General features: G+C 41.5%; 1 protein-coding gene across 6 annotated transcripts in view; it reads right to left on the bottom strand.

Annotated features, from left to right (window-relative positions):
* Positions 1-22,223, bottom strand: part of LOC139556169 (FERM domain-containing protein 4B-like) — a 65,857-nt gene that overhangs the window by 21,281 nt on the left and 22,353 nt on the right. For all 6 annotated transcript variants that reach the window (XM_071369799.1, XM_071369780.1, XM_071369809.1 and 3 more), the window contains exons 2-7: positions 21,901-21,966; positions 21,685-21,779; positions 21,100-21,192; positions 20,343-20,427; positions 11,914-11,970; positions 11,453-11,475 (exon numbers count right to left, since the gene is read on the bottom strand). In XM_071369799.1, the coding sequence (XP_071225900.1) occupies positions 11,453-11,475; positions 11,914-11,970; positions 20,343-20,427; positions 21,100-21,192; positions 21,685-21,779; positions 21,901-21,966 (419 nt within the window). The remainder of the gene's footprint in view (positions 1-11,452; positions 11,476-11,913; positions 11,971-20,342; positions 20,428-21,099; positions 21,193-21,684; positions 21,780-21,900; positions 21,967-22,223) is intronic.

The following is a 22,223-nucleotide window of genomic DNA, read 5'->3' as shown; positions in this document are numbered from 1 at the left end:
TTAATCATAAATGCCACAGGTACCTCAAGTCTGGAGGTGATCTAATACACAGCAATAGAAAAGTACCTCTCTGTATTAACTGTGTTGTATGTCACTGTCAAGGTCTGAGATAGTGAACGATGAGTCACTCCAACACATGATGGGGGAGCATTTGCTCTACAATTACTGATCGACAAAGAGGGCTATGACTTGGCAGGCCAGAGCACTGGAGCCCGGAACAAAAGCCATTCACCAGTTTTGGCAGCCCATGCAGTGTTGAAAGGTACTGTACAACTCACAGAGGAGAGCTTTTCAAAAATAGGACTTGGCCTCTCAGACAGGACTCAGACCAGTAGATCCTTCATATCTGTATCATGTTCTAAACTACTGGGACAACATAGTATACTTATGTTTTGGTATTTTTTCATTGAAACTATTTGATGTAATAACTACTAAAGAAAATCAACAAAAGAAACTACAAAGCATGAGCTGAACATTTTCAAATATGTCACTTGCAGTTTCTCAATGGTCTCCAAAGTGAAATGAAAAGAACTAAACAATCCTTAGAATGCAGAGGCCATAATGATCTAGTAATATGAACCTGCTAGAAAGGTGAAACACTACAGAGAGAAAGCCACTTGAATCATTGTTCCCTAGCTAGCTGCCTCTCGGAGGTTCACTAGTCTCTGCTGCTATGGCAGTTAGTTCACTGCTGTGGAGTTGGATGGCATACATTTTATAGGGCGCTGAGGCTGGTGTTGTTAGGGTGATCTACTATGTAGCCACATTGCGCTGTCAGCAATCTGGAATTCATTACACGTCCTGTGACGTGGGCTGGGGGCAGCTCCTCCACCCTGCCAGCCAGCAAGGGTGTCAGCTAAACACTCATACAGTAGGTCAGCTATTTCAGTGGGCTGATAGTAAGTCCCTGTTAAGGAAATGCAAAGAAAGAGACCAGGAGATCCCCATTGCTGTGAAATTCCCAGTAAAAGCAGGTTGGGTCTACATTTGAGTGAGTAAATCGACAGAGTCAGGGGTGCTGTAGCCTTTAGGCATAATGGTTTATACTAATGAAGTTTAACTGGGATGTGACAGTCATCAGCTGAAAAGTATTACATGGTGATATTACACTGCATGTCATCTAGGCTACTACATTAACACTGCATAACATCAAAGGTAAAATGATAACCCTTAGGCTACATGTTTTTATTCCCCTATATGCACATGATCCCAATGAACATGCAAAGTCAATCCAAGGCTAGAAGCACAACAGGAAACTATAAAGTGATTGCTCAGCAGGGGGGCCGGCTTTGACTACAGAGAAATGACATCATAATGGTAAGTATTTGACGCCCGGCAGTCTACCGTGGGCCAGTGAAGACTGCACTCCTGAAGCTCATCCCTTTTAGAACAGGCAGTACATTGGAGGAGGGGGTTCTCCCTAACTCCTCCACATCTAATCTCAGAGCTGCAGGGCCCTTTGCAATTTGTGTCTAGAGCTGCACATGTTTTATGAGAGGATTTGCCAACATTCCTTATCCAAAAAGGTAGAAATTAAAACCATCAGAGAGGAAAAATATGTATTAGTCTACTCTCTCCTGGGATATGTAGTTGGACAGGCTCCCATCCACACTGATTTCACAGACTTTGTTGGCAGGGTCTGTTTCATTGTGCTTTCAGACAGGACAAAGTGCAGCTGAAACATTAACTGACGAAGCTGCCTGACACCTCAGGGCTAAACAATCTGAAAACGCACCCTTAATATACTGCAACACAAGGCCGTGAAGGGCATCACTGGGCATCCTGAAAACTATACAATGAACTGAAGCTTGCCCGAGAAGTGGGCTTTAAAAAACAGGTGCTGCTGAAATTAGAGTTTTGCGAGTACAAAGATAAGACCTTGACGTAGAAACAAACTGCATTTTAAGCATTAAATATCACAGTGTGCATTCACACAATACAATTTCTTACAGAGCAGAGCAAAGCTTTTGTGGTCAGATAGGGCTGTTGCCCAGCGGTCTCTAGGAGACCCAAGCTGGGGATAACATCCCACAGGTACAACCTGCTCAGTGCTCGTCCACTCTGACGGACAGGACAATATTTCCTGATTACCTCAGCCCTCTCTTTTCCACCTGATGACTAAAATAACAAACCTTATCACCAGGCCAAGCCTTTCAGTGCTTTATCTCTCCACCAAAACACATTAGGCTTTGTAAAAAAAAAAATATATATATATATATACACAGTTGAAGTCGGAAGTTTACATATACCTTAGCCAAATACATTTAAACTCAGTTTTTCACAATTCCTGACATTTAATCCTAGTAAAAATTGCCTGTCTTAGGTCAGTTAGGATCACCACTTTATTTAAGAATGTGAAATGTCAGAATAATAGCAGAGAGAATGATTTATTTCAGCTTTTATTTCTTTCATCACATTCCCAGTGGGTCAGAAGATTACATACACTCAATTAGTATTTGGTAGCATTGCCTTTATATTGTTTAACTTGGGTCAAATGTTTCAGGTAGCCTTCCACAAGCTTCCCACAATAAGTTGGGTGAATTTTGGCCCAGTCCTCCTGACAGAGCTGGTGTAACTGAGTCAGGTCTGTAGCACTGCTTGCTCGCACACGCTTTTTCAGTTCTGCCCACACATTTTCTATAGGATTGAGGACAGGGCTTTGTGATGGCCACTCCAATACCTTGACTTTGTTGTCCTTAAGCCATTTTGCCACAACTTTGGAAGTATGCTTGGGGTCATTGTCCATTTGGAAGACCCATTTGCGACCAAGCTTTAACTTCCTGACTGATGTCTTGAGATGTAGCTTCAATGTATCCACATCATTTTCCTTCCTCATGATGCCAGTTTTTTGTGATGTGCACCAGTCCCTTCTGCAGCAAAGCACCCCCACAACATGATGCTGCCACCCCCGTGCTTCACGGTTGGGATGGTGTTCTTCGGCTTGCAAGCATCCCCCTTTTTCCTTCAAACATAACGATGGTCATTATGGCCAAACAGTTCTACTTTGTTTCATCAGACCAGAGGACATTTCTCCAAAAAGTACGATCTTTGTCCCCATGTGCAGTTGCAAACCATAGTCTGGCTTTTTCATGGCGGTTTCGGAGCAGTGGCTTCTTCCTTGCTGAGCGGCCTTTCAGGTTATGTCAATATAGGACTCGTTTTACTCTGGATATAGATACTTTTGTACCTGTTTCCTCCAGCATCTTCACAAGTTCCTTTGCTGTTGTTCTGGGATTGATTTGCACTTTTCACACCAATGTACGTTCATCTCCAGGAGACAGAATCCGTCTCCTTCCTGAGCGGTATGACGGCTGCGTGGTCCCATCGTGTTTATACATCTGTTTGTACAGATGAACGTGGTAACTTCAGGCGTTTGGAAATTGCTCCCAAGGATGAACCAGACTTGTGGAAGTCTACAATTCTTTTTCTGAGGTCTTGGCTGATTTCTTCACATGATGTCAAGTAAAGAGGCACTGAGTTTGAATGTAGGCCTTGAAATACATCCACACGTACACCTCCAATTGACTCAAATGATGTCAATTAGCCTATCAGAAGCTTCTAAAGCCATGACATCATTTTCTGAAATTTTCCAAGCTGTTTAAAGGCACATTCAACTTAGTGTATGTAAACTTCTGACCCACTGGAATTGTGATACAGTGAATGATAAGTGAAATAATCTGTCCGTAAACAATTGTTGGAAAAATTTCTTGTGTCATGCACAAAGTAGATGTCCTAACCGACTTGCCAAAACTATAGTTTGTTAACAAGAAATTTGTGGAGTGGTTGAAAAGCAAGTTAATGACTCCAACCTAAGTGTATGTAAACTTCCGACTTCAAATGTATATGTATTTGTGTATACATATACATATTTATATTTCTGGGGGAGATGTATGATTGTTATCTGTATCTTGTGCAGGCAACAACAATCTAATCCAAGACATATTTAGACTGAACAAGAGGGGGAAAGGAAATTCAATAGCCAGGACACAAAGTCAAACAGAAAGCAATTGAGGTCAGGTTTGCCAGAGTATAGAGCCTATAGCTTTTGGCCACTGAGGAATGGAGTTGAAAACAATAAAACACTGACCAGGAAAACCGGATCTAGATACATCACGTTGTATGTTCTAAAGAAGCCTTTATCGTTGAGTAATACATAATTATTTAATATATAAACAGTCACAGGTAAAGCAGATATGTACAGTGGTTCGTCCTTTAAAAAGTTGCAGCGTCCAGCAGCACAGCTTGCGGGGTACAGCAGAATTCTATGGCACGTTATTTAAAACCACTGGTACCATTAATGCTAGTTAGTGCTAGTTTGACCACCAGAGGGCATCTTTGAGAAGCATTTGATAGCCTTCAATAGTGGCTGTAATAGAGAATTTAACCCCCTTTTTTGTAAGAACATAATATATGGGACTGATTAACTTCTTTGGGACAGGGGGGCAGTATTGAGTAGCTTGGATAAAAAGGTGCCCAGAGTAAACTGCCTGCTACTCAGTCCTAAAAGCTAGAATATGCATATCATTAGTAGATTTGGATAGAAAACACTCTGAAGTTTCTAAAACTGTTTGAATGATGTCTGTGAGTATAACAGAACTCATATGGCAGGCGAAAACCTGAGAAGAAATCCAACCAGGAAGTGGGAAATCTGAGGTTTGTAGGTTTTCAACTCTTTGCCTATCCAAGATACAGTGGAAAAGGGGTCATATTGCACTTCCTACGGCTTCCACTAGATGTCAACAGTCTTTAGAACCTTGTTTGATGCTTCTACTGTGAAGGAGGAGGGAATGGGAGCTGAATGAGTCAGAGGTCTGGCAGAGTGCCATGAGCTGACCACGCGCATTCACGTGAGAGTTAGCTTGCGTTCCATTGCATTTCTACAGACAAAGGAATTCTCCGGTTGAAACATTATTGAAGATTTATGATAAAAACATCCTAAAGATTGATTCTATACGTAGTTTGACATGTTTCTACGGACTGTAACGGAACTTTTTGACTTTTCGTCTGCTCGCGCCTCATGAATTTGGATTACTGGGCTAAACGCGCGAACAAAAAGGAGGTATTTGGACATAAATGATGGACTTTATCGAACAAATCAAACATTTATTGTGGAACTGGGATTCCTGGGAGTGCATTCTGATGAAGATCATCAAAGGTAAGTGAATATTTATTATGCTATTTCTGACTTTGTTGACTCCACAACATGGCGGATATCTGTATGGCTTGCTTTGTTGTCTGAGCACTGTACTCAGATTATTGCATGGTGTGCTTTTTCGGTAAAGCTTTTTTGAAATCTGACACAGCAGTTGCATTAAGGAGAAGTGGATCTAAAATTCCATGCATAACACTAGTATCTTTTAGTAATGTTTATTATGAGTATTTCTGTAAATTGATGTCGCTCTCTGCAAAATCACCGGATGTTTTGGAACTACTGAACATAACGCGCCAATGTAAACTGAGATTTTTGGATATAAATATGAACTTTATCGAACAAAACATACATGTATTGTGTAACATGAAGTCCTATGAGTGTCATCTGATGAAGATCATCAAAGGTTAGTGATTAATTTTATCTCTATTTCTGCTTTTTGTGACTCCTCACTTTGGCTGGAAAAATGGCTGTGTTTTTCTGTGACTAGGTGCAGACCTAACATAATCGTTTCGTGTGCTTTCGTCGTAAAGCCTTTTTGAAATCGGACACTGTGGCTGGATTTACAACAAGTTTATCTTTAAAATGGTGTGAAATACTTGTATGTTTGAGGAATTTTAATTAAGGGATTTCTGCTGTTTTGAATTTGGCGCCCTGCACTTTCATTGGCTGTTGTTGAGGTGGGACGCTACCGTCCATGAATATCCCAGAGAGGTTAAGAAATTTGGCTTAATTAATTTGATTCATATTATGGTGTTTCTATTCCAAAAAAAAACTAAAAACCCTCTGGGTTTCCATTAGGATGGAACGGAAAATATGGCGCTGTACAACGTGACAGTCGGGAGTAGGCTACAGTGCTGGGCTATTTAGCTAAAGAATCCCCATGTTGTGCGGGCACACGGGACACCGGGGTTCAATTCCCTGATGGGGAGGAAGGAGTAGGCTGTCCTTGTAAATCATATTTTTTGTTAACTGACTTGCCTAGTTAAATAAAGGTTACACTAAGCGCATAACATTTCTACACCATCATTTTAGTCTAGCCAATACCCAAACGGAGATTCAGTCAAAAAAAATATCTAATTGATTTATCAAGACCAGTCCCCATGCTTGTCTCAGAGCAGCACGAAACGGTGCTAAAATAGTTGAAGGCTATTGCTTCTAACTTCAATATGCTCTTTAAATAAGACCTACACCACTTTTAACAGCACATTACTCAACACTAGTGAGACTCATGTCACCTATGGTAGGCCTACAGTACATCGAAAAATATGACGTGACTCTCCGACAATAATTACATATAGAGGATTGGAGGATTCTAAATTAAACCATAAGCCGCCTCATGGGTCTCCCGGTGTTGGCCGGCTATCTGTAGCAACGCATTTTGCATTGCGATGCGGTGACTTAGACAGCTGCGTCACAGCGGAGGCCCTTCCACAAAGTATCAAAATACAGAGAGGTGTTGGTAAAGGTATATTGTCTTGATAATAGCTCATAAACGGGCTATTATAATACTGTACACGGTGTCCAGGTCAGGATAACCAAAACATGTATTTATTAAAGACCATCAGAAAGAATGTTGGTACTTATTTATTTTGATCCGAAGCCATGAATGAGTGAGTTACTCAGCTTTATGTACGTAGGTGCCGAGGCTATATGACTGTGCCATCAACTTGATAATATATAACGATATTTTGGAGGTTATGAAAGTCAGCGATTGTAATCTGAATAAAGGCAAAAATAATATTTGTAAAGGCCAAAACATTGATTTCTGTTTTTAGAGGGAGAGAAACGCTGGGCAAATTGTGCACCACCCTATGGGACTCCCAATCATGGTTGGATGTGAGACATAATAATAATAATACTTATTAGAATTACATTTGACAACAGAATTCTCCCCCTATCCTCCATCTAGGCAAGTCTATTATCCAGCTACCTGCTAGAACGTTTCCCTAGTCAGCGCCATTATTAGTGCAATACCCCTTAAATTGTTGCTCTGTGCTGCCCAGTGTGGTGGGGGGGTCCACCCCCCTTTCCTAGGTCTGGGCTAGGTCTGTCTTCTGTGCGCGGCTCTGCGGCCCATCCCGTGCCCCTTCCCTCGTGCCTTGAACCTTGCGCGCTTTCTGTGGATACAGCTGAGAACTGCAAGGTAATCCCATTGTGCTCCACTCGGGAGCCATGACCAATATATATTGTCCTGCTAATAACAGGGTTAATAGTATATATGTGAGAATATTCAAGGGGCTTTTATATCATTCTAAATTAATAATAATCGCTTTGTTTAAAAAAATAACAATATTTTGGAGATGATAATGTAAAATTAGCGAGAAAAAGGCAATTCTTGAACATGGGGTGAGACATTGTAACTCATTTGTAATTATAGCCAGTTTGTTATTTAGAATTATTCATTTCTGTTTTTAGAAGGAGAGAAACCAAAAACCTACAGTCATCTCATGGGTCTCCCAGTTGAGGACAGCACAGGTATAGAACCTGCACCTGTAGCAACACAGCTTGCACTGCTATGCAGTGTCTTAGACCGTTACGCCACTCAGGTGCTGTACAATGTGACCGGTCGGGAGTGGCCTACAGTACTACAGTAAGAGGAAAATAATCCTAACAAAATAAAATAAAAACCTTAGTGTAACAACAGTTTTAGTAAGTAATACTGAAGTCGTGCACAATTATCAGTTTCTATTTAGGTTTATGTCGTCCATTCATTATCCGTTAGAGACACAGTAGGACCCAAAAGCATAATCAGTGCTCTAACTCCCCCTTGCACTGGTCTGGAGCAATGAAGTGGTGACGCAGGGTACCGTACTAAACCACAAATTACCTCCAAGTACTGCAGCATAATCGCAAAACTTTTAGTGGAGCAACCACTGTAGAGATTTTGAATATCAGATTCCAGCTCAGTTCAATGTCAAAAGAACAACATCAAGGCCCTCATTTAATTATAATTTAACTAGGCAAGTCAGTTAGGAACAAATTCTTATTAACAATGACAACCTACCCCAGACAACACTGGGACAATTGTGCACCGCCCTATGGGACTCACAATCACAGATGAGTGGAGGTAGTGACGGCTCTTGCACTAACATGCAGTGCCTTAGACCGCTGCACCACTCGGGAGCCCACTAAAATAAAAAAGAAGATAAACTAAGATTAAAAAACAAAAAACGAGCCAACGTGATTAAAACCTTTAGGATCTTAACCCTTTTTTTCAATTTTCGCCTAAATTAGCATACCCAAATCTAACTTCCTGTATCTCAGGCCCTGAAGCAAGGATATGCATATTCTTGGTACCATTTGAAAGGAAACTAGAGGTCGACCGATTAATTGGCATGGCCGATTAATTAGGGCCGATTTCAAGTTTTCATAACAATCGGTAATCTACATTTTTGGACGCCGAATACATTGCACTCCACGAGGACTAACCACCTGTTACGCGAGTGCAGCAAGGAGCCAAGGTAAATTGCTAGCTAGCATTAAACTTATCTTAGAAAAAACAATCAATCTTAACATAATCACTAGTTAACTACACATGGTTGATGAAATTACTAGTTTAACTAGCTTGTCCTGCGTTGTATATAATCAATGCAGTGCCTGTTAATTTATCATCGAATCACAGCCTACTTCGCCAAACGGGTGATGATTTAACAAGCGCATTTGCGAAAAAAGCACTGTCATTGCACCAACGTACCTAACCATAAACATCAATGCCTTTCTTAAAATCAATACACAAGTATATTAAACCTGCATATTTAGTTAAAATAAATTCATGTTAGCAGGCAATATTAACTAGGGAAATTGTGTCACTTCTCTTGCGTTCTGTGCAAGCAGAGTCAGGGTATATGCAGCAGTTTGAGCAGCCTGGCTCGTTGCGAACTGTGTGAAGACCATTTCTTCCTAACAAAGACCGTCATTAATTTCCCAGAATTTTACATAATTATGAGATAACATTGAAGGTTGTGCAATGTAACAGCAATATTTAGACTTATGGATGCCACCCGTTCGAGAAAATACGGAACAGTTCCGTATTTCCCTGAAAGAAAAAACGTTTTGTTTGTGAAATGACAGTTTCCCGATTTGACCATATTAATGACCAAAGGCTCGTATTTCTGTGTGTTATACTATAATTAAGTCTATGATTTGATATTTGATAGAGTAGTCTGACTGAGCGGTGGTAGGCAGCAGCAGGCTCGTAAGCATTCATTCAAACAGCACTTTCCTGAGTTTGCCAGCAGCTCTTCGCAATGCTTGAAGCACAGCGCTGTTTATGACTCAAGCCTATCAACTCCCGAGATTAGGCTAGCAATACTATAGTGCCTATAAGAACATCCAATAGTCAAAGGTATATGAAATACAAATCGTATAGAGAGAAATAGTCCTATAATTCCTATAATGACTTCAACCTAAAACTTCTTAATTGGAAATATTGAAGACTCATGTTAAAAGGAACCACCAGCTTTCATATGTTTTCATGTTGTGAGCACGGAACTTGAACGTTAGCTTTTTTACAAAACGTGGCACATATTGCAGTTTTACTTTCTTCTCCAACACTGTGTTTTTGCATTATTTAAACCAAATTGAACATGTTTCATTATTTATTTTAGACTAAATAGATTTTATTCATGTATTATATTAAGTTAAAATAAAGGTGTTCATTGTTCATTCAGTATTGTTGTAATTGTCATTATATATATATAAATCGTCTGATTAATCAGTATCAGCTATTTTTGGTCCTCCAATAATCGGTATCGGCGTTGAAAAATCATAATTGGTCGACCTCTAAAGGAAACACGTCGAAGTTTGTGGAAATGTGAAAAAAATGTAGGAGAATATAACACAATAGATCTGGTAAAAGATAATACAAAAAAATATATATATATATTTTGTATTTTTTTTGTACCGTCATCTTTGAAATGCAAGAGAAAGGCCATCATGTATTATTCCAGGCCAGCTGCGATTTAGATTTTGGCCACTAGATGGCAGCAGTGTATGTGCAAAGTTTTAGACTGATCCAATGAACCATTGCATTTCCGTAAAAAAAATTCTGTCAAGACTACCCAAATGTGCCTAATTGGTTTATTAATACATTTTCATGTACAAATCTGTGCACTCTCCTCAAACAATAACATGGTAAACTTTCACTGTAATAGCTACTGTAAATTGGACAGTTAGATTAACAGTAGTTAGATTAACAGCAGTTAGATTAACAAGAATTTAAGCTTTCTGCCAATATCAGATATGTCTATGTCCTGGGAACCTCATGCTAATCGCATTAGCCTACGTTAGCTCAACGTCCCGCAGGGGACCCACCGACCCTGAAGAAGCTTTTAAGGTCATTCCACCTCAGAAAGCAGAAGAAAGAGGATTTCGACACCTCCCATTTCAGATTGTTCTGAAAACGCTTCTGTAGTTAGAAACATATAAGATTAGCATTCCTGAAACATTATTTTGTTGAAATATGGGACTATTCAAGGAGTTGGTTTGAAGCATTAGGTTGCTAAGAGAAGAACAAACCTAATTGCTTTCATGGAGGACTGGCTTGACCACACTATTTATTTTCATCATGAGCAAAGCTATCGGATTTCTACCAAAAGTTGCAAAGAAAACGTTGAGTCCTATTTATTAAACACAAGATATCAGCATAATGGATAAAAGCATGTGGTGGCAGTAGCAGGAACAGTGGCATCTAGTGGGCAGAACTTGGTACTTTCACACTAATTTATGGTAGCACACCTGCAGCTTCCCAGGAGCGAAGTTGGGGACATCTGTACTTCCTTGCTGTAGTGGCTAAAGAATGTAAGTGACTTCAATGGCTGATTTCTTTGTACAGGGGAAGAAAACCATCACCAGATTTACAGGGAATACATTACAAAGGTTGAAGAAGCAATACCCCAAGCAGCAGCTCAATACTACTTGTCAGACAGAGAGCTGATACTTTATACATTAGGTACTACATTTATTGAAGATTATAAGAATCCTATGAATTAAAATGGCCAATTTGGGTGACATCAATTTGCTTAATTTCTCAGAGAGCAAAGGATATTTCAACAAAATAATGTTCCAGGAATGCTATTCTTATGGGTTTCTAACTACAGAAACAATTTGAGATGGTGGGTGACATGGCTTGCTGAATTGAATTGGAATGACCCTGAAACTTTCACAAAAACATCTTTAATGAGTTAGCCCCAGTAAGCTGAAGCAATTTGTTATGATATTTAACAAAATATGTATGCAGATTAGTGATAATTTTGATCTAATAATAATAATAATCTATTAGTGTTGACATGAGTGACTAACCTTGTGTAGTCTCCTTTGGCCTCCTGGGAAACAAAAGAGTACCGTTACAAGTTAGAATAATTAATATGCATCAAGTACTAGCCTGGAGGACTTATTAAAACATTATCAATACGTCATCAAATCAAATTGTATTGGTCACATACGCTTGGTTAGCAGATGTTAATGCGAGTGTAGCGAAATGCTTGTTAATAAGTCATTAATAAGTCTTCAACGATATTTAGGACTACGGTAACACTTTTCAATCTTACTCAGTTTTGAATAGTATTTACAGCAAAACATCTTATTGCACACTATAAGAAGTACAATGATTTCAATATTGAAGTAAAAACGTAGCTGTACATCACTCACAAGACGATTCCTGAAATGAATTTATTTTAACAGCGTGCATGACAGTGTTGATTCAGTTTATATTCAAATCCCTGATGAATTACAAATCACACAAGCTACAAAAATGCACTTACCTGCAAAGCATATGCAGCTAATTTGAAAACATTTTCACTCTCCACTTCGATGATCTCCTGCCGTTAAAAAATGAGAAAATGTGTTATAGTGTAAAAAAAACAACAAAGGTACCACGTTCGAACAGTAGCACTTGACTTAGTATAAATATCATTCCCACCAGTATGTACCTCAACGCCACAGTTACCGTCTGAACCAATGTCAATGAAAAACGGTTGTACGTATTTAAGGTTGATTCAGAATCTTAAAAGTTATTAATATTCTTCATCGACGTTCGAAACTAAATATTGTTGCGTAGACTACATAATAACATGGAACGACAAAGTACATACAATAGCTACACAAAGCCTCTATTACCACAGTTATTTATAATTTTAACAACCTAATCATCAAAATGGTACATTCTACGAGCAAGTTCACGTTCCTCCAGTGTTGAAAAAAAAAATCGTCTTGGGCACTGAGCTATATGGTCCTGGAGCGTATTCATTACGCCAATTCTGTCTCAAACCATTTCCTAAACGGAAGCAAACGGGACGAAACGAGGAGATACCTACCTGAATTTGTCCAACAGAATCTCTCGTTTTGCTCTGTTTGCTTCCGTTTAAGAAACACCCCTGGGATCCAAAACGGAAACAAACAGAGCAAAACAAGAGTTTATATTGGATAAATTCAGGTAGGTACATCGCCGTTTTTCAACAGAATCAGCTAAATGAATGCACCCCTGGCAAGTTGTCAGCATTGTATCTAAGATGGTGGATAAATTAAGATAATTCACTCAGGTCGTTTACCATAGAAGAAAATGGTTAGTTCCTGTCTACCTAACCGGGTGTGTCTCCCATAGACACCAATGCAATAGCAGCTGGGTCTGGTCTACTTAGTTCTTACGCTGCGTTCAAAACAACTGGGAACATGGAAAAATACGAGGTCAAATCATAACGTTAGTGATCACAGTAACTCTGTGTTGTTGTTTTTGTCGAACTGCTTTTCTTTATCTTGGCCAGGTCGCAGTTGTAAGTGTGAACTTATTCTCAACTGGCCTACCTGGCTAAATAAAGGTGAAATAAAAAATAAATACAAATATCAGGTCGGAAAGTTGGAAATATAGAAAGACGCCTGAGTTCCCGAGTTGCAGTGACCGTTCAAATAGATATTTCCCAGTCAGAGCTTGTTTTTTTTCAGAGTTCCCAGTTGTTTTGAATGCACTGAAGTTGGAAGTCTGCGATTTCCCACTTCCCAGTTGTGTTGAAAGTGGCGATAGAGCCCCATAGTGCAGGTGTCATTGTAAAAGAAAGTATGTCCTGCTTCTCTCCTCTCTACCTAACTTGCCCTCGCAGTCCCTTCAGTTTCACTTAAGTCCCATTCGTTTGGCTGCTCAGCCTACCTTAGTTATACCTCACCCATCATAGCACTGCTATTCCTAACCAATCAAAGAGCTTGGAAATGCACATCTGGACACTGCACCCGCCCACCCAGGTCAGAGTGTTATCATCATCCGAAGAGAGAAGATGCACGCTTCTGAGTACTTTTTATTATCGACAGTAACACGAATGTCATAATGGTGTGCATGCATCGAAATAAACATGACAATAAGATTTCAAGTCATTCAGATTACCCCAATCATATAAACATCTTCAAATGGAAACAGCTGTGTGTGTGTGTGTGTGTGTGTGTGTGTGTGTGTGTGTGTGTGTGTGTGTGTGTGTGTGTGTGTGTGTGTGTGTGTGTGTGTGTGTGTGTGTGTGTGTGTGTGTGTGTGTGTGTGTGTGTGTGTGTGTGTGGTGGTGACTATCAAATCAAGAGTACAGTGATGGGCCTCAACATCATATTCTAACCGGACTGCAATCTAGTGGGCAGAACCAAACCAATCAACATTAAGTACAGTTGAAGTAGCCAAATACATTTAAACTCAGTTTTTCACAATTCCTGACATTTAATCAGAGTAAAAATTTCCTGTCTTAGGTCAGTTAGGATCACCACTTTATTTAAGAATGAGGAATGTCAGAATAATAGTAGAGAGAATGATTTATTTCAGCTTTTATTTCTTTCATCACATTCCCAGTGGGTCAGAAGTTTACATACACTCAATTAGTATTTGGTAGCATTGCCTTGAAATTGTTTAACTTGAGTCAAACTTCCACAAGCTTCCCATTCCTCCTGACAGAGCTGGTGTATCTGAGTCAGGTTTGTAGGCCTCCTTGCTCGCACACGCTTTTTCAGTTCTGCCCACACATTTTCATTTTCTATAGGATTGAGGTCAGGGCTTTGTGATGGCCACTCCAATACCTTGACTTTGTTGTCCTTAAGCCATTTTGCCACAACTTTGGAAGTATGCTTTGGGTCATTGTCCATCTGGAAGACCCATTTGCGACCATGGCCAAACAGTTCTATTTTTGTTTCATCAGGCCAGAGGACATTTCTCCAAAAAGTACGATCTTTGTCCCCATGTGCAGATGCAAACCGCAGTCTGGCTTTTTTTATGGCGGTTTTGGAGTAGTGGCTTCTTCCTTGCTGAGCGACCTTTCATGTTATGTCGATATAGGACTTGTTTTACTGTGGATGTAGATACTTTTGTACCTGTTTCCTCCACCATCTTCACAAGGTCCTTTGATGTTGTTCTGGGATTGATTCACACTTTTCGCACCAAAGTACACACATCTCTAGGAGACAGAACGTGTCTCCTTCCTGACCGGTATGACGGCTGCGTGGTCCCATGGTGTTTATACTTGTGTACTATTGTTTGTACAGATGAACGTGGTACCTTAAGGCGTTTGGAAATTGCTCCCAAAGATGAACCAGACTTGCTGGTTAAGTGTGCCTTAAATTCTAAATAAATCACTGACAGTGTCACCAGCAAAGCACCCCCACACCATCACACCTCCTCCTCCATACTTCACGTTGGGAACCACACACGCAGAGATCATCCGTTCACCTACTCTGTGTCTCACAAAGACATGGCGGTTGGAATCAAAAATCTCACATTTGGACTCATCAGACCAAAGGACAGGTTTCCACCGGTTTAATGTCCATTGCTCGTGTTCCTTGGCCAAAGCAAGTCTCTTCTCCTTATTGGTGTCCTTTAGTAGTGGTTTCTTTGCAGCAAATCATGTCACGCCCTGACCATAGAGAGCCCTCGGGGTTCTCTATGGTGTTTTAGGTCAGGGCGTGACTAGGGGTGTTCTAGGTATTGTGTTTCTATGTTGGTGTGTGAGTATGGTTCCCAATTGGAGGCAGCTGATTATCGTTGCCTCTAATTGGGGATCATACTTAGTGTGTCCTTTTGCCCACCTGCGATGTGGGATATTGTTACGTGTTAGTGCCTATGTGCACTACGTATTGCACGTTCATTATATCTTTGTTGTTTTTGGAAGTTTCACTATTAACAAAATGTGGAACTCTACTCACGCTGCGCCTTGGTCCAATTATTTCTACGACGGTCGTGACAATTCAACCATGAAGGCCTGATTCACGCAGTCTCCTCTGAACAGTTGATGTTGAAATATGTCTGTTACTTGAACTCTGTGAAGAATTTATTTGGGCTGCAATTTCTGAGGCTGGTAACTCTAATGAACTTATCCTCTGCAGCAGAGGTAACTCTGCGTCCTCCTTTCCCGTGGCTAATCCTCATGAGAACCAGTTTCAAATCAAATCAAGGTCCTGGATGGCAGGAGTGATGTACTGGGCCGTACGCATTACCCTCTGTCGTGCCTTGCGGTCGGAAGCCGAGCAGTTGCCATACCAGGCGGTGATGCAGTCAGGATGCTCTCAATGGTGCAGCTGTAGATATGTTTGAGGATCTGAGGACCCATGCCAAATATTTTCAGTTTCCTGAGCGGGAATAGGTGTTGTCGTGCCCTCTTCACGACTGTCTTGGTGTGTTTGGACAACAATAGTTTGTTGGTGATGTGGACACCAAGGAACTTGAAGCTCTCATCCTGCTCTACTACAGCCCCGTTGATGAGAATGGGGGCGTGCTCGGTCCTCCTTTTCCTGTAGTCCACAATCATCTCCCTTGTCTTGACCACGTTGAGGGAAAGGTTGTTATCCTTGCACCACACTGCCAGGTCTCTGACCTCCTCCCTATAGGCTGTCTCATCGTTGTCGGTGATCAGGCATACCACTGTTGTGTCGTCGGCAAACTTAATGATGGTGTTGGAGTCGTGCCTGGCCATGCAGTCATGGGTGAACAGGGAGTACAGGAAGGAACTGATCATGCACCCCAGTGTTGAGGATCAGCGTGGCAGATGTGTTGTTACCTACCCTTACCACCTAGGGGCGGCCCATCAGGAAGTCCGTGATCCAATTGCAGAGGGAGGTGTTTAGTCCCAGGGTCCTTAGCTTAGTGATGAGCTTTGAGGGCACTATGGTGTTGAACGCTGAGCTGTGGTCAATGAATAGCATTCTCATGTAGGTGCTCCTTTTATCCAAGTGGGAAAGGGCAGTGTAGAGTGCAATAGAGATTGCATCATCTGTGGATCTGTTGGGGCGGTATGCAAATTGGAGTGGGTCTACGGTTTCTGGGATAATGGTGTTGATGTGAGCCATGACCAGACTTTCAAAGCACTTCATGGCTACAGACGTGAGTGCTACGGGTCGGTAGTCATTTAGGCAGGTTACCTTGGTGTTCTTGGGCACAGGGACAATGGTGGTCTGCTTGAAACATGTTGGTATTACAGACTCGGTCAGGGACAGGTTGAAGATGTCAGTGAACACGCTTGCCAGTTGGTCAGCGCATGCTCAGAGTACACGTCCTGGTCATCCGCCCTGCGGCCTTGTGAATGTTGACCTGTTTAAAGGTCTTACTCACATCGGCTACGGAGAGCGTGATCACACAGTCATCCGGAACAGCTTAGCGCTTGATGGTTTTTGCGACTGCACTTTAAGAAACTTTCTAAGTTCTTAATTTTCCGGATTGACTGACATTCATATCTTAAAGTAATGATGGACTTTCGTTTCGCTTTGCTTATTTGAGATGTTGGTCATTTACCAAATAGGGCTATTTTCTGAATACCAACCCTACCTTGTCACAACACAACTGATTGGCTCAAACGCATTAAGGAAATAAATTCTACAAATTAACCTTTAACAAGGTACACCTGTTATTGAAATGCATTCCAGTTGACTACCTCATGAAGCTGGTTGAGAGAATGCCAATAGTGTGCAAAGCTGTCCTCAAAGCAAAGGGTGGCTACTTTGAAGAATCTTTTTGGTTACTACATGATTCCATATGTGTTATTTAATAGCTTTGATGTCTTCACTATTATTATACAATGTAGAAAATATTACAAACAAAGAAAAACCTTTGAATGAGTAGGTGTGTACAAACTTTTGACTGGTACTTTAGATGGGAGGCATTGAGGGGAGCTAACGGCTGGGACTAAAAACAAATAAAACAAATAAAAAAGATAACTAATGTAAAATATACTGTGTCAGTAAAATGTATATAGTAAGCTGGAAGTAGAAGCCTAAGTATTGTTGTCCATTCATTTTACTCCAATTGGGGGAGGGGAGGTAGGGTTAGGGGAAAATAATAAAGAGGGAAAATATATGTTTTAAATACAGTATATATTAAAAATATTATTAATATTATTATTATATTAAAACTGATCCACCCCCTAAATAGCAGCAGCGTGTCACGCCCTGACCTTAGAGAGCCTTTTTATTCTCTATTTTGGTTAGGTCAGGGTGTGACTAGGGTGGGTACTCTAGTTTTTTAATTTCTATGTTGGCCTGGTATGGTTCCCAATCAGAGGCAGCTGTCTATCATTGTCTCTGATTGGGGATCATATTTAGGCAGCCTTTTCCCACCTGTTGTTTGTGGGATCTTGATTTTGTATTGTTGCTTTTTAGCCCTACAAAGCTGAATGTTTCGTTTTGTTACTCTTTATTGTTTTGTTGCTGGTTCACATTAATAAAAATGATGAACGCCTTCCATGCTGCACCTTGGTCCAATCCTTCAAACATCGATCGTTACAGAAGATCCCACCACCCCAGGACCAAGCAGCTTGCCCAGGAGGAGCAGACATCCTGGACGTGGGAAGATATATTGGACGGAAAGGGATCCTGGACGTGGGAGGAAATCCTGGCCGGAAAGGATCACCTTCCATGGGAGCAGACGGAGGCAGCGAGGGAGCAACAACAACGACACCGGGGTTCGCGGACACGACGGAAGCCCGAGAGGCAGCCTCCCCCACACGGGGTGATTGGCGGAGCCAAGGTGGGAACCAGAACCAACTCCCTGTACTCACCGTGTGGAGTTGGTCACCGTTCAGGTGCCATGTTTTCCGGTTCTACGCACCATGTCTCCAGTGCGCCTCCACAGCCTGGTGCGTTCTGTGCCAGCTCCTCGCACTTGAACAAACAACGTTCGTTACACAGCGAGTCAAATTAGTTAGTGCAAAAAGGGTCAATGCAGATAGTCCGGGTAGCTAGTGTAACTATTTAACAAGCTATTTAGCAGTATTCTGGCTTGCGGGTAGAAGCTGTTCAGGCTCCTGTTGGTTCCAGACTTGGTGCATCGTTACCACTTGACGTGCGGTAGCAGAGAGAACAGTCTATGACTTGGGTAGCTTGAGTCTTTGACAATTTTAAGGGCCTTCCTCTGACAATGCCTGGTATAGAGGTCCTGGATGGTAGGGAGCTTGGCCCCCATGATGTACTGGGCCATACACACTGCCCTCTGTAGCGCCCTGCAGTCGAATGCCAAGCAGTTGCCATACCAAACGATGATGCAGCCATTCAAGATGCTCGCAATGGTACAGCTGTAGAGGGTCCATGCCAAATATGTTCAGCCTCCTGAGGGGGTAGAGGGGCTGTCGTGCCCTCTTCACGACTGTGTTGGTGTGTGTGGACCATGATAGATCCTTAGTGATGTGGACACCGAGGAACTTGAAGGTCTCGACTCGCTCAACTACAGTGGCCGTGCTCGGTCCTCTGATTCCTGTAGTCCACAATCAGCTCCTTTGCCTTGCTGACGTTGAGGGAGAGATTGTTGTCCTGGCACCACACTGCCAGGTCTCTGACCTCCTCCCTTTAGGCTGTCTCATTGTCGTCGGGGATCAGTCTACCACGTAGTATCGTCAGCAAACTCAATGATGGTGTTGGAGTCGTACGTGGCCATGCAGTTGTGGGTGAAGAGGGAGTACAGGAGGGGACTAAGCACACACCCCTGAGGGGCCCCCGTGTTGAGGGTCAGCGTGGTGGATGTGTTGTTGCCTACCCTCACCACCTGGGGTATAATTGTGTAATTACACAAATATAAATGTATGTTCATGTAATGACAAACCATATGAGTGCTATTGATCATTGATCAATCAGTGTGTGTGTGTGTGTGTGTGTGTGTGTGTGTGTGTGTATGTGTGTGTGTGTGTGTGTGTGTGTGTGTGTGTGTGTGTGTGTGTGTGTGTGTGTGTGTGTGTGTGTGTGTGTGTGTGTGTGTGTGTGTGTGTGTGTGTGTGTGTGTGTGTGTGTGTGTTTGGGTGCGTGCGAGCGAGCGTGCGTGCGTGTATGTGTAAGTATAGGCTAATATGTGATGTATGTGTGTCTGTATGTGTTTGAAATATAAGACCTGTTTCTCCAGCTCCATCATCCAACATGTATGGTAGATGATTTCCTCCTGTTAATTATCCCAAACGCTATCTAATATTTTACAACAATACAGTTCATTTCTGCTACTCTGGCTGTGTGTGGCATAGGAAATATACACAGGTTTCTGAGAGGGGGAGGCAGTGAATCAGGATATTGTTCTTGTTCATGTTGTTATAGTGCAGCGTTTCCAAAAGAAAGGCCTGAGTCAAATTATATGTTGGAGGATTAGGGAACTATTTGATGCTCATTGTGTTGAAGAATGTAGTATTAGAGTACATAAAACAAAAGCGGGAAGTCTCTGTGAAGTCAGCAAGTGAAGTGAGTTTAGCCCCATGAGTAATGAACTATGTACAGAACATTTACTCGTAAGACTGTTTTTGAAAGAGCTTGACATAATGAATAGTAATGGCCTTCAAATTAATAGTGTCCAGTCAAACAGGCACTCCTTACTAAACAGCTGTCTTCTGTAAATGATGTGTAGACAAAATAACTCTGGCCACCAACTGTGTTTTGGGCCCACCTTGCTTGTTTTAAGATGTTGACATCTGGAGCCAACTTTCAGTTCCAGCAGCAACTCATCCTACCAACTAGAATGCCCCACAATGATTCCACAGCAGGAACTTTTGTCTTGTAATTCCATTTATGGGATTATATTTTCACCCAAATGATCACAGGTCACACAATTGGTTTATGTCTGTGCATGCAGTGGATGAGCCCAAACAGGGTAAGCACATTATTTGTGCAATGGCATGGAAATTGAAGGACAGGCTACGGAGGGCTGATTCGTGGCATGCTCAATACAATCATATTGAGTAACAAATGTAGAAAATTAGTTACATCCACTTACATTGAAGACTGACGATTTGGCATTTAGGAAAAACAGCTCCACTGTTGTATTCTCTTTCAAAAAGGTTATCTTCTCAATATAAAACCTGTAAAACACATAATGTAAATCATATGGAGTACTTGAATAAGGGTATATAGTGCTCCCCTTCCAATTTCAGAACATCTTCTTATTGCAGATTGTCACATTAGTGCCATCTACTGGACATGAGTCTCTACATGTGGTCCAGGTTACAAGTTTAATTTTGTTTAACTAGGCAAGTCAGTTAAGAACAAATTCTTATTTTCAATAACAGCCTAGGAACAGTCGATTAACTGCCTAGTTCAGGGGCAGAATGACAGATTATTATAATGTTTTTTTTTTTTTTTACCTTCTCAGCTCAGGGACTCAATCTTGCAACCTTTCAGTTACTAGTCCATTGCTCTAACCACTAGGCTACCTGCCATCCCTACAATAACTGTACCTCCGATTAACGCTGATTAACACTGGGGGTTGTCACTGTAGTAGCTCTTTGAGCCTTCTCTTGGGCAACATTGATAGATACCTCACATTTTCAGATGGATTTTCAAATAAACTATATGTAGTCTAGCTCTCAAAGAGGAAGGGGAGTCTATGCATTAAAGTGTGTAAGATACACTGTCAACGTCTCAGACTGATGCTATGTTTGTGATAGAGTACACTATGGGTAGCCGGCTACTATAGTATGGTGGTCCATACTGTAGGCTACCAGCTGAGAGGCAGTGAGAGAGAGATCGCTCACCTGACCAGGAACTTGAGCTCCAGTGGACCAGTCTTTTTAGTGAAGTCATGATCCAGAACCCTGCGATCCAGCTGGAGCCATTTACTCTGACCACTGGGGAAGGATACAAGCAGATGCTACACCGTTAACTGTGATGTCAACTGCTAGACTGATACAGAGTTGTCTCACTTGTGTCATGGAGATGCATGCAAATAGCAGCAGGAAAAGGCAGCTAAACCGGTTTGTACCCATTCACAGTATTTTGTACCTGACACCACAAGATTGAAAATACATCAATGAACTAGAATGTAGTTACAGATGTACTATCTTAATTTGATCAGTTTCTCACAGCAGGAAAATAATCCTTCAGCAACAGGAGTTGTGAATTATTATGTGTATTATAATGAATGGATATTTATGTAGGGGTTGATACATCTTTTGTGAGCATGAATCAAGTCTGACATTTTAAAGTAGAAATTACAAACTTTAGAAGCATTTTTTAAACCTTGAATACACTACAATTTGCATTTCCTGCAGTGCAGGAAAATTCTCTGCGACAACAGAGTGATCAAATTAAGATAGAACATCTGTAGGAGTTGTACGTACGTGTCATCGATGAAGGATATTCCAAAATACTCCTTCTCCTTCAGGTTAAAGTGTGAGGACACCAAGTCTAACAGATCTCGGGACAAGAGCTTCGGCTAGGAAAATGAAACCAGTATAAATGAACACAAATATATGAAGTGTCCACACTAGAGTGTAACATCACAGTGAACAACATTAGAAGTACAGAGGTTGAGGATGTGTGAAGGGTGTGTGTACCTGGACCATTAGGTCCAGCTTCCTGTTGTCCAGGAGGTGCACCTGGCACAGCCGGCCCTCTGTCATCTGTGGGAAGGGAACAGACAAGATGATATCCCCTGGAATAGAGATGGCCAACTTGCGGTATACCCCCCTTTTGAAGGCCCGCGGATCAATCCCCCCCACCAGGGAAAGACGCTGCACAGGATTCGTATCAGTGTTGACTCTCAAGGCTGCTTGATTATGGCGAAGGGTTGTGTTGAGTGAAAAACATGTGGCTCCCAACTGGTTAGGATGGCCTGGCCTCTGTGGTGGAAAGTGACCACAGGGTGGAAATAGAAGTT

This window comes from Salvelinus alpinus, chromosome 2, assembly GCF_045679555.1.
Source record: "Salvelinus alpinus chromosome 2, SLU_Salpinus.1, whole genome shotgun sequence".
Lineage (NCBI taxonomy): Eukaryota > Metazoa > Chordata > Actinopteri > Salmoniformes > Salmonidae > Salvelinus > Salvelinus alpinus.
The sequence above is the reverse complement of the archived record's forward strand: the minus strand, read 5'-3'. Positions and strand labels throughout refer to the sequence as shown.